At 40.4% G+C, this 13,293-nt stretch overlaps 1 protein-coding gene across 2 annotated transcripts in view; it reads right to left on the bottom strand.

The window, feature by feature from the left end:
- Positions 1-13,293, bottom strand: part of Rpn2 (ribophorin II) — a 61,331-nt gene that overhangs the window by 30,763 nt on the left and 17,275 nt on the right. For both annotated transcript variants that reach the window (XM_027945085.2, XM_071608914.1), the window contains exons 3-8: positions 12,102-12,197; positions 10,556-10,731; positions 5,809-5,884; positions 4,323-4,457; positions 1,894-2,070; positions 221-339 (exon numbers count right to left, since the gene is read on the bottom strand). In XM_027945085.2, the coding sequence (XP_027800886.1) occupies positions 221-339; positions 1,894-2,070; positions 4,323-4,457; positions 5,809-5,884; positions 10,556-10,731; positions 12,102-12,197 (779 nt within the window). The remainder of the gene's footprint in view (positions 1-220; positions 340-1,893; positions 2,071-4,322; positions 4,458-5,808; positions 5,885-10,555; positions 10,732-12,101; positions 12,198-13,293) is intronic.

Below are 13,293 nucleotides of genomic sequence, written 5' to 3'. Positions count from 1 at the left end.
TTTTAAAATAGTCATTTATATCACAAAGACAAGATAGAGCCAACTAGAAATTGGGAAAGAAACAGTAAAATCAAAATTGTTTTAGTTTTTAAAATCCTTTTCTTATATTGAACTACAGGATTTTATTGAATGTAGGCAAATCTTGGTAATACCTTATTAATCTGACTTCCCAAAACAAATAAGCTGATGCCCTACATAAATATCTATGCCCAGGACTTACCCTACAAGGGTGAAAAATGTCCTTTGGAGGACAGTGGCTCTGGAAGCAACAGACTTAGCATGTTCTAGCTTAACAGTGGCCTGAGTCAGAGGCTGCGACAGAACATTGGTGACTTGCAACTGAAAATAAATAAGTAAATAAATAAACAAATAACAAACACTGAAGTAATAGAGAATTTTGCTTCAAGGTTGCTTTACCTATTGGAAGCAAGCTCTGCAGAATGAATGTCTCACTTTGGGAATCTTTCCTAACTTTGGATTGCTACCTATCAGAGATCAAAATCAAATACAGGAAAAATATAATCCAATCAGGAATGAAATAGATTAGAGAATGCTAGAGCTGGGAAGGATCCTAAAGATGACCTTGCCCAATTATCTCAGTTTTCAGAGAAGGAAACTAGAATCCAAGGAAAGAAAAGATCGGTTCCAAATTATACAGTTATATTTCCTTCTTTCTCATTTCCTATTCTATCCACTCTATTAAAGTACCTCTAAAATATATATATATATATATATATATATATATATATATATATATAAATATATTTTTTTTCTTACTGTTAGATTTACTGTTAGATATCATATATGTGTATATATATACACATGCATGTATATACACACACAAACACACACAGATATGTTTATATCAAGAAAAATATTTTAGGTAGAGATAAGCAATGGTGAAGAAACATGGATAACATTAAACCTCTCATCAACTGTATTTAATGGGTAGTGTAATTCCTATGTTACAGATGAAGAACCTGAGGCTGAGAGGTTAAGGACATGACCATTAAGAGGTTTGAGCCAGGACTCACACTCCAGTCTTGGTTTCATCACCAATACGTTCCCCATGTTATTCTCCCAGCCACAACAGCCCCTCCAATGAACTATATTAATCAAGTTATTTCTCACCACACTCTTGAGGGGATATGGGTTATATGAAGAGTGAGGATAGACAATTTTGAAATTAGAGGGCGTTTCTGCAGGAGAATATCTGCAGGGGTCACCAAAGAACTCATGGGTTATAAGGGACTATACTACGTGGAAGAACCCCAATATTGAGACAAAACAAAATGCTAATTTCTGTAAAGATCTTGTTTTATCAGTGGTTTCCAAGCAACAGCAAGAAATGCTTTGTTTGAAGTGAAAATTCTAGATGTATTCAAGGTTTGTGCATTTGTTCTTTAAAGATTAACACAAAAGATGAACACTGCTGAGGGAGAGGGAATACTGTGCTAGAAGAGGCATAAAGATCCCCCACCAGCACAGAGGAGGCCTATGCTTATTTTAACAATTGCGAACACCGGAATTATCGGGGAATTAAAACAGCTGCCTTAAAACCATGTATCTGAAGAATTCTGGCACTGGGAAATGTATTTCAGAAGCAAGACTTCTCTTTACATCTGGAGTCAAAGGCCTAGAAATGTAATTTTCTTATACTTAATTTATTGAAAGCCTGTACTATTTAAAATCTTCTAGGGAAACAAATGTTTTTTGATAAACTTGCAAGGTCTGTTACTAGGTCCCCAGTGGTCATGTCCCATCTCCAGGCTAAGAGAAATGAGCCTTGCCCTATTTTTCATGGGTATGTCCTTGCAGGGGCTACAATTGGCTTTCTGAAAGCTTGCACTAGAAATGGCACCAAAGCAGCACATCTTGGCATAGAGGTCATACCCTCAGGATAGCCTGATCGTGAGTGGCAGAAGCGGGGCCCTCAGGAACAACTACAACTGGCACATGGTATCGATTCTGGGAGAGTGCAGCAGCAGCACAGGCCACACTGAAAGCTTCTGAGAGTGACTCAAAGTTCTTCTTACTGAAGATTGTGTTCATTAGCTGGATGACCTGGTCCTGAAAGAAAAGGGAAATGGCAGTTCAGATCTCTCTCTGCAGGAAGTAGAAAGCCTCCCTTTCTTCCCCATGGGATTTTAGTCATTTCTTATATGTGTCAGGTGTTCAGAAGAAAGTGGTTCCAACTGTTAAGCCAAAGCTGTAGAGGGGAAAACAAATATGCTGATTCAAACTTAAAACTTCAGTTTAATTTTTTTTTCTATCTCCTATTATAAATTGAAATTCATGCTCTTTATTTGTTAATCTTTTATTTGTCAATCTTTAATGTCAATCTATATAAACCCAAAGCATTTTCAGATAACTCCTGAGATATACAAGTATACTACAAAATTCATATTAACAGGGGGCTAGGGATATAGCTCAGTTGGTAGAGTGCTTGCCTCACATGCACAAGATCCATGGTTCAGTCCCCAGCACCACAAAGAAACAAACAAACAAACAAACAGTAACAGTAACCATTTGTTTATGTGCCAGGTACTATGATGCTTCATATGTACTACATAAAATCTTGGAAAAAAATCCTGAAAAACTGATATTATCAATGTTTTCCAAATGGGGAAACTGAGGCTAATAGCAAGTTAAGTTATAGTGATGAGTTAGTTGTAACAGAAAAAAAAAAAATGAAAAAGAAGAAGGAAGAAGCAGGGAGTGAAGGAAGGAAGGAAGAAAAACACCAAGACCAAAATTCTGATGCAGGCTTATCTCCAGAGTCCTGCCAAAGAAAACCTGTACTTTGTTGATTCCCAAAACCCTCCCAGCTAAACTCCCATCCTTCCTAACCAACCTATAAGTAGCAAATTAGGGCCAACTCTGTTGTAGAAGACCAAACTTTATAGCAAAATGTACAGCAGGAAAAAAACTAAAATAACTCTCCATTAAGTACTAATGGGCTGCTTAAAGGAGAAAACTAAAAGCAATTTTTAAAACAAGTGGAACCCAAAAAGCATGATTAAAATTCTGCAGGTTGTTTGCTTAGGAGGAAACATTTTCCACTTCAATCAGTTTTGTTTTTTAAAATCCACCATCTAACAAAAGAGCTCCCTTGTTCCTGACAGTGTTATTCACAGTCGACATGAAATAATTTTCTTTAATTGTACCAATTACATTTTTCCATCACTAGGCTGTTGACATGTTAAAATAGGGAACTATTCACTAGAATTGTTGTGTCAAAAGCAGTGACAGCAAAATTACTCTAGCCAACCTGGTTAGCAGAAGCTTGGAAATGCAGCAAGAGAAAGTTTAAGTCATATATGGAGAATGTCATCAATTTATCTGCTTTTCTATGTATAGGAGAATCCCCCTCAAATTTGTATAAGACCCTGCATTCCTGCCTTTTTATCCATAACTGAAATTAAAAGTGAGAGTGATACTTCCAGAATTCCTACACTTAGGATGAAGGAACCAAAACACTAAGAATGTAAATACATGAATAAATTATTAGATCATATCCTGTGGAGATAATATGAATTTAATTCAAATTATCCAAGACAGTATTAACAGTCTACTTAAAAGAAACTTGCCACAAAACTCATAATGCAGAAAAGAGTGAAAGTTCTAGCTTCAAACCCAATCCAGTCCTCTGAAAATTTAAATAATGGCAGCTTGTACTTAAGATCAAGGGTTGGTAACCATACACACAAGGTGTACAATAAAGGTCCTACTCAAAAGACTTCCCACACACATTCCAACTAAAGGTTTGTTCAGTTTAATAAGCTCCTTTGGGGGTGGGGGGATGAACTCTTGAAGTGTCTGTTGGACACACATGCCTCTCTACGAACCATGTCCATCAGCCAAGATGAGCTCAGATTTAGCCACTGCCAAGTACGAGGGAAGAGAAGACAACAGGCAGTGTTGAAGTCCAGGGCACTTCTCAGAGAAAGATTTGCACAGATCACCAAAGTGGAGAGCATTTAGGAGACAAGCAGGAAGGGGTTCTCAGGAGGAAAAGGAAGACGAGACAAGCACAACAAGCCTGGCCTTCCTGCCACTACTGCATGACACCTATGTGCCCCATTTAAAACAGGTGCAACAATTTGTTTATACGTCTGTCACACTGGACAACCAGTTTCTTAATTCAGGGATCACATCCTCTATTTCTCATCCTTGATGCCTAACTCAAGGAATTAAATGACAACGCCCAAAGTGTCATTTGAACATGTGTCATTTGAACATTTGTTTTTGAAAACATCTATCCTTAGCAGCTGAAGTCGACAATGCCATTTGTTCCAAGCCAGAGACTATTAGATTGGCACCTCCTTAATGGATGGCACAGTCCCCACGTGGTCCATGAGCTTGTAGGTGGCAGCAACAAATAATGCTGTGGTTTCCAATCCTTCTTCAAACTGGAGATACACACCCCCCAGTTCATCCAGGCGAGCAACAAGGTCCTGTGACAACAAAACGAAAGCTTACCGGAAGTCGAGTGATCACAGAGACACACAAACCACGGTCACCCCAGTGCAGGCAGATGGTTTTGAGAACTCTTTCCTTCTAAATCTGAAGACCACCTCAGTCACTTGATACTTTATCAGAAATGGTGCTTAGGCAGGGCCAAATACATCATGGAAACACGTGCATAGAACAGTGTCCTGGGCAGCTCTGAGAGTGCACCTTCCCTGGCCCCTGTATTCCCGCCCAAGCGCAGGAGTTGTGGTACTAATGACACCAGCCACTCTGGGCAGAAGGTCAGCAGGCCAGGCTGCGGTGCACCCAGGACGCATTTCCGCCCAGATGGATTCCATCGCCACCCAGTCACCTACAACCTGTGAAGCACAGCATTTCTCTTAATTGGTCAAAGCTCTGAAAGAGACATACTACTCTCTTGGGCAACACATCTAGGCACCCAGTGAAGTACCCACTCATGACAGTGTCAGTGGTGAATGTCACAGTTACCTCTGCAGTCCAGGAGAGTGGGCCCTGAGGAGCAAGACATTCTTTTTTTTTTTTTTTTTAGTTATAAATGGACACAATACTTTTATTTTATTTGTTAATTTTTTTATGAGGTGCCAGGGACTGAACCCAGTGCCTCACACATGCTAGGAAAATGCTCTACCACTGAGCCACAGCCCCGGCCTGAATAAGACATTCTTACCAAAGCATAGAATAATAAAAACCACAGTGGTCATTTACTGAGCACCTATTAGGTACTAGGCTCTTTTTTATTTTATCTTTTTTTGCAATATTGGGAATTGAACCCAGGGCTACTCTAGCACTAAGCTACATTCCCAACCCTTTTTATTTTTTAAAATTTTGATACCGGATAAGTTGCCAGGCCAGCCTTGAAACTATAGTCCTCCTACCTCTGCCTCTCAAACAGCTGGGATTATAGATGTGCCTGGCCTGTATAAGGCTCTTTAGAACCTCACTTGTTCTTGCAACAACCAAATATAGAAATTGAAGCTCAGAGCCATTAAAGAAATTGCCATGGATTAAAAAGTGGTAAGTGGTAGGAAAAAAAGCATTTGAATTTTACGTTTGTTGGGCTCCAAAAACCTGGGAGATTAGATTACCTCTACAAAAGGCTGGAAAAACAATGTTACCTATTTTATGATGTAATTATATCAGCCTATCAAATATTCCCTGGGACATATTATTGCTCCAACACAAATAACATAAGCATGCTATGGATTTAAAATATAAGTGGGTATAACAAATCAGGCATGTCTATGTACAAGATTCTTTTCCTAAAATGTGTCAAAGATTGGAGCTGGAAGACCTATTTGGCAAAACAGTTCTGACCTCAATCTCCTCCACAATGTTCCTCAGGTCAGCTTGCTGGGACAGATGGGATGCTGTCTGCAGAGCCTGGATTGTTCTGGAAGGGAAACAGTAGAACACTGAAATTAGTTAACTTTATAAGGGATATCCTCTTAGGGAGACTAGCACTTGAATCGACCAAGGTGTATTTGGCATTCCAAATGTATACGTGGCCCAAATTGGCTGTCTGTTAATTTTTTAACTTTTCTTACTCAAGACAAAGAGATAATGTGGAATCTACATGTGACACTGTTGAATAGAATCTGGGTCAACTATTCTGAAACAAGAATAATGCAATCTAAAGATACAATAATTCAGGAAATATGTGCTAAATAGTTAACACTTGTGCTGCTGGGAGACCTAAATGCCACTAATCCTTCAAGCATTAAATAAGAGCAAAGGCACGGAAGATCTGTTCCTAAACCAATTTTAATCTTATTTTCTTTTTCTACCATTTATTTTTACCATAAAAGAACATTATTTGTCAAAAATTCAAATAACACATTACTAAAAAAAGTTAAAATTCCTATGATAGCTACCCTTAAAAGATAACTAGTTTCCAATTTAGTTTTAACTTAATAATCTATGTATATACAGTTCCATATGAATACATATAAATGTACTTCATTATTACTAACAATTATAGTTTGGATATGAGGCATTCTCCCCATCCCAAAAGCTCACATATCAATGCAGGAGGTGAAATTATAAGATCATGAGGCAGGCAACCCCATCAGTGGATTACTGGGAGGTAGCTGTAGGCTGGCGGGACATGGAGGAAGTGGGTCACTGGAAAGATGTCTTGGGATCATAGATTTTGTCCCTGGCTCCTTCTGCGCTCTCTTTCTGCTTTCCACCTGTCATGAGCTATGCAGTTTTCCTCTGCCACACCCTTCCATCATGACCACTCTCTCCCATCTCTCTCACCTCAGGACCAGAGCAATGGAGCAGTTGACCGTGGACTGAACCTCTGAAACTGTGAGCCCAAATCATCTTTCCTCCAATAAGCTGTCATTGTCAGGTATTTTGGTCATAGATATGAGAAGCTGACTAACACAACACAGTGTTAGACTGCCTAAGTGTACCACAATTTCCTCACTTAATTTCCAATTGATTGTTTTTTGTTTTGGTACCAGGGTTTGAACCCAGGGGCACTTAACCACTGAGCCTGGTGTGCTTAACCTCTAAGACACTTTCCCAGCCTTTTTTAATGTTTTCTTTTGAAACAGGGTCTCGCTAAGTTACTTAGGACCTCACTAAGTTGCTGAGACTGGCTTTGAACTTGCAATCCTCCTGCCTTAGCCTCCTGACCTGCTGGGATTACAGGCATGCACAACCATGTCTGGCTAGATAGATACTTTTTAAACTAGATCTTATAATATTATAACTGATAATCTTTATTCACACATAAATTTTTCAAAATTTATGGAGGTGAAATTCATAAATAAAATTAAACATTTTTAAAGTGAATAATTCAGTGGCACTTGCAACATTCACAATCTTGTACAACTACTACCTCTGTCTAGATCCAAAACATTTCTATCTGTCCAAAATAAAATCCTATACCCATTAATCAGTCTCCCATTCTGCCTTCTCCCAGTCTCTGGAACCCTCCAGCTTAGTTGTCTCTATGGATTTATCTATCCTGGATATGTCAGACAAATGGTATCCTACAAATATGTGATCTTTAATGTCTGACGTCTTTGACTCAGCATGTTTTTGAGATTCATCCATGTTGTAGCATGTATCAGTGCTTCACTCATTTTTATGGCTTATTCATATATTTTTGCCTATTTATGAGTATATTCCTGGAAGATAAACCCTTTTAGGTAGAAGGTTACAGGTGTATATACATGATTTTTCATTATATTCTCTTGATGCAAATAGTTTGAAAAATATAAATGGTACTTCTCGGGGTCAAACGAGGAAAGCTGAGGCCCCCTGGTGGTCAGACAGACAGCTCCAGCCCTAATTCCTGAGATGACAGATCCTCGTGCAAACCACCACTTATCAAGTCAGCATGTCAGGGAATGTAGAGCGGGAATCTGTCTATTTATGTCCAGATCATAGCAATTTAGATTTCCTCTATTGAAAACTAATTCCATTAGGATGACAAGTTGGAAAACAGGAGTCACAATTCACAGAGAGAAGCCCCAAGAGCTTTCAATGACTCCTATGGGATACTTGTTGTTATAATGCACTTGGGAAAATGAAACCTGAATTTCTGAACAAGATAAAAAAATCCCACATCTGCCTATATAAATGCTGAGCTCAGAAAAGACTGCTAAGATAGCCTAGAAAGAATTTATTAGTTAAGACATCATTTTTCTCTTCTTTGGAATGACTGACTGCCATGCTGGTAACAACCTTGGAAATTTAAAATGAAATTAATCCATTTAGCTTTAGAAAAGTTTTGTCACAGGCTTTAATTACTTATTCCCCAGCCAGTGATTTCTTTCTCTCTAGAGTACTATATTCAAACAGATTCAAAGCAGATTCTGTTTTGCTAATATAAAGCAGATGACTCAGAGAAATTGGTTTTTAAGAGACATCTTTTCAGATGGCTCATTTAAACCCATAAATATTTTCTCTTTCAGGTCAGGCTTATGAACATACACTTCCTAGGAACACTTCACTTAAATATAGAGGGCCCAAACAGTTCTAATGCATATCATATTTCCCTAAATGGGGCAAATAAGCAATAACAATATAAAAGGATCCTACCAGTTTGATCGACATAATAACTCCATGAAGTAGATAAAATTCTGTGGATTTTACTTGTGAAAGAACTGAGGTTTAGGTTTAGGGGCGTTAAACAGCCCACTTGTGGTAACAAAGGTATAGAGTAGAAGAGTCTGGATTTGAAAAGTTCTATTTGATCCAAAACATGTGTTCTGTCTTCCTATAAGCTTTCTTATAGAGTAGTTTCACCTTTATTAATCCTTTGTTAGGCACATTCAACATGCCAGGCTCCATGAGTACTGCAAATAAAGAAGGCTAAGACCTAATATAGAAACAGTTATAATACAACCAAGGAAGTAGCCAGCTCCCTAATGAGGAAATGCTCTAGGGAAGGAACTCTGCTTCCCGCATGCCACCAAGAGCAGACACTGGGCTAGGCTCTCCACACCCATCATCTCATTTGATCCTAATATCTGCTTCTGCTCTGTGATGTAAAGATTTCTGGTCTTCTTTCACAGGTGAGGCTCAATAGAACTTAGTAACTTGCCCAAAATCACACAGCAAGGAAGGAACACAGCTGGTGTGCAAATGCACATCTGCCTGACTCCTTTGTACTACTTCTTATTCTAGGGTTTTTGAGGAAGGAGATTTCCCTTTTTGCTTAGAGGAAATGAGGGGGTTTTTGGGTAGAAAGTGGTGGCATCAGAGTAAGGGACTAACAGTGACGACATGACATGAGATGGTGGTAACTAGGGGAGCATTCTACCAAAAGGGATTATGAACAGCAATAAAAATGTATGCCCTGAAATCAAAGGACCTCAAGGGCCAAGCACCTGGCAAAGTGTACATGAAACATTAGCCCAGGAAAGTATCAGCCCTGAAGTCACTGAGTGCCAACCATGTGAATGTGAGTAGGGTGGGGGAGTGACAAAGAATACCCAAATACTGCCAACTCTGTCCTTAACAAAGCTGCAAGTTTGAGACAATCTGATTGTTGGCCAAAGCCCTGGGAAATGATCTCAGTGTCCTGAAAGTGAGAATCAGTGTCACCAACCTCTTGCTATACAATTAACAGGCACTCCATACCCTCCTTTTTTTTTTTTTTAGTTGTAGTTGACACAATACATTCATTCATTCATTCATTCATTCATTCATTTATTTATGGTGCTGAGGATCGAACCCAGGGCCTCACACATGCTAGACAAGCGCTCTACCACTAAGCCACAACCCCAGCCCTCCATACCCTCTTTATGGGTTGCCATTAAATGGGACACATAGAAAATGAAAAATTGTTTTTTTTAAATATTCTCTAATTGTAGATGGACCCAATATCTTTTTTTTTTTTTTAATTTGGTGCTGAAGATCAAACCCAGTGCCTCACTCATGCGAGGTAAGTGCTCTACCACAGAGCCACAACCTCAGCCCTGAAAAATTATTTTAAATGACTTGTTTAGTCAAAGAAAAAAGTTACACATCATTACTTTTAAATTTAACAAATATCCTGAAGTCAGTGACCAAATACCATTTTAATAAACATGAGAGTTGCTCCAAGTACTTTTCCTGAGGGGCTTCTCCTTCACTTGTGCCTCTTGCAGAGTAAGCAGCAGGGTCCTAATTCCTAGAATATTCTACATTCTCCCCTCCAGATGCCATCTCTCACAACTTCTAAGGATACCATAAGTCCCACTTTTTCACAGAGCTCCCATTGCCAATATCTCACTGTGCCCTGGCCGAACCCCAAGAAATTTCTGAGCTCACTGGACTCACTCTAAGTTTCTACCCTCTAACCTAAAAAGAAGATGGTGTCTCTGTGTAGTAGTGGGTTTATGCTCTGGCTCTGTACTTGTCTTCTACCTGAGCAGCATGCAGAAGGCCATGTCTTTGTTAGCTCCACCAAGGACAGGGACCTTACTGCCTAATTCAGTGTTGTGTCTGACATGTGTAGCAGAACATGTGGCTTAGAATAGGTGCCCAGGAAATATCTGCTGAACCAAGAATGAGCCATCTTGGGATAGGAGGCCTGAGAAGGCTTAAATTGACAACTCACGCCAGCACAGTCTCTTCCTTGCCTAGGCGAGCAGTGAGGGCCCCGAGTGCTTCCTGGGATGCCAAGGGAAGGCCCAAGCCGCTGAGGGCTGCGACTGCATGGTAGATCTGGGCAACAGATGAGTCTTCACTGACAGCTGCCAGGAGCATATCTTTGGTCTCATTTGAAACAGAGATCTAGGAAAGATAGCAGACTCAGAGGTTTAGAACAGGTTCTGAGTTTCTGGCAACTGCCAGTCACAACCATTTTGCACATACTCACCACCCCCAGTCCCCAGATGTCAGAATTCTTGTAAACCCTCAGCACAACCCCTTCCAAAAGAGGCTGACAAGTTACTCTGGTCTTGTTTACTTCCGTAGTTTAGTAAACTACATTTAGTAAAATGATCCAGATATCTGGGGATACATGGTGATTTTTTTTTTTTAACTGGGAATTGAACTCGGGCATTTTACCACTGAACAACATCCCTTCTTTCTTTCCTTCCTTCTCTCCTTTTTGGTACAGGGGATTGAACCAGGGTGCTTACCACTGAGCCACATCCCCATTTTGAGGCAGGGTCTCATTAAGTTGCTGAGGCTAGCCTCGAACTTACAATCCTCCTGCCTCAGCCTTCCAAGTTTCTGGGATTACAGGCGTACACCATCACACCCAGCCTCTTCAAGCATTTTTAAATGTTAAAGGGAAATGGAAAGAAAAACTCAAAGCCTCCAAGAAGAGAGGCAACAGGGGTTGGAGTTGTGGCTCAGTGGTAGAGCACTTGCCTGGCATGTGTGAGGCACTGTGTTCAATTCTCAGCACCACATGTAAATAAAAAAATAAAATAAAATAATAATGCTGGGCACAGTGGTGCATGCCTGTAATCCCAGCAGCACAGGAGGCTGAGATAGGAGGATCACAAGTTTAAAGCCAGCCTTAGCAAAGGCAAGGCACTAAGCAACTCAGCAAGATCCTAAGTTGGAGATGTGGCTCAGTGGTCAAGTGCCCTCGAGTTCAATCCCTGGTACCCCCCAAGAAAACAAAAAACAAACAAACAACAACAAAAACAGAAGAAAGGCAACAACTGCAGGAAAAACTTCATTTAAAACCCACGAAAAGTGAAAACTCAGGGGAAAAATAAACTATACTATCTTTTAAAAATTATCATAGAAAGAATTGCTTTCATACCACTAGAGTCTCATTGTTTACAAAAAAAACACAATAAATTAGCACAGTGGTACACATATGTAATCCCAGTTATTTAGGAGGCCACAAGTTCAAAGCCAGCCTGGGCAACTTAGTGAGACCTGTCTCAAAATAAAAAATGAAAAGGGCTAGGGTGGATTCAATCCATAGTACGAGAGAGAGAGAGAGAGAGAGAGAGAAAGAATTCAGGGAACTAGGGCATTAGCTCAGTGGTAGGGTGCTTGCTTAGCATGCATGAACCCTGGATTTAATCCCCAGCACCACACACATTCATACACAAAATAATAATCTGACATGACCCTCCCCTTTAAAAATGTGATTTACAGTTTAAAGCAAACGTCGGTTTAAGAAAATCTGGACTCACCTCACACCCTGAGAGGGCCTGGCTGGACTGGGCAGCATAGAAGAGGGAATCCACGTTGCTGGGATCAAGGTTAGATTTGATGAAGGTGCATGCTTTCTAAATAAGGGAGAAAATCAATGTTAAGTGGTGACATGCAGTGACCAGAAAAGCAAAGGTGTTTTGCAATGATAAATAAAATTCTAAGCTATCTACGGTGGCTTGCAGTAATGAGCTACACACAATGTAGTTTCTTAAATACTTGTTTTCCACAAGACTCTGCATTACCCCAAACAGCCCGATTCACACAAAAAGCAACATACTCGTCCTTCTGAACCCCAAAGGAAGGAGAAGTCAAAGATGAGCCTCCTATCAATGATCATAGGCCCCTTCATAGATAGCATCATCATCCGAATAAGAAACCTGGGCTTGGAGTTGATAAATAACCTGCAAAAGGTGACCAAGCTGGTAAGCAACAGTCTCCCCTGATTCCAGCTGCACTGAGGTCTCCCCTGAGATGTCTTCAAAGCCAAATAAGATTCCACAAATCGGAAATGACCTTAAAACCCTCTTTATTCCCTGGACTTGTGGCCCATGTGTAGGTGTCACCACCATCAACTGGCCAAACCAGAAATCAGGGGCTCTGCTTTGACTTCTCCCTTCCCTCCAAGGCTGTCAAGCCTACCTCCTTTCATTTCTCACCCCAATCCCACCCCAGGGCTTCTGTTATTGCCTTGAGGCAGGTTGTTGCCATTTCTCACCTAGATTGCCACAATCCTTTCCTAGTAGTCTCAAGCTATTCGATCCACTCTGCACACTGCTTTGAGACTGATCTTAACAAAATACAAACATATCCATGTTGCTTTGCTACTAAAATCCTTCAGTGGTTCCCCATTATTCTCAGACGAGATCCAAATTTTTTGACTCAGCATGCAGCACCCTCACTCTCTGCCACACCCCACCTCCAACTCCAAATTTTATCCTCCCGTCTTCTGCAGCCCCAGGTGTGCCATGCTCCTGCACTTGACATTTTGGTCCTGCCACTGCCAGGAGTACCTTTCCCTTGCCCTGCCAAACCACCTTCATCTCTGCTCAAATGGACCTTCTCCACAAAGTCTTCACTGATGCTCCTGCCAGGAGAGGTGGTGCCTCTCTCTCCAGTGATCCCAAAAGCACTCACCATGCTGTCCTACCTCTCTCCCCTTCCAGCTAGTTT

Source organism: Marmota flaviventris, chromosome 2 (genome assembly GCF_047511675.1).
Source record: "Marmota flaviventris isolate mMarFla1 chromosome 2, mMarFla1.hap1, whole genome shotgun sequence".
In the NCBI taxonomy this organism is placed as follows: Eukaryota; Metazoa; Chordata; class Mammalia; order Rodentia; family Sciuridae; genus Marmota; species Marmota flaviventris.
This window is presented reverse-complemented; position numbering and strand designations above follow the sequence as displayed.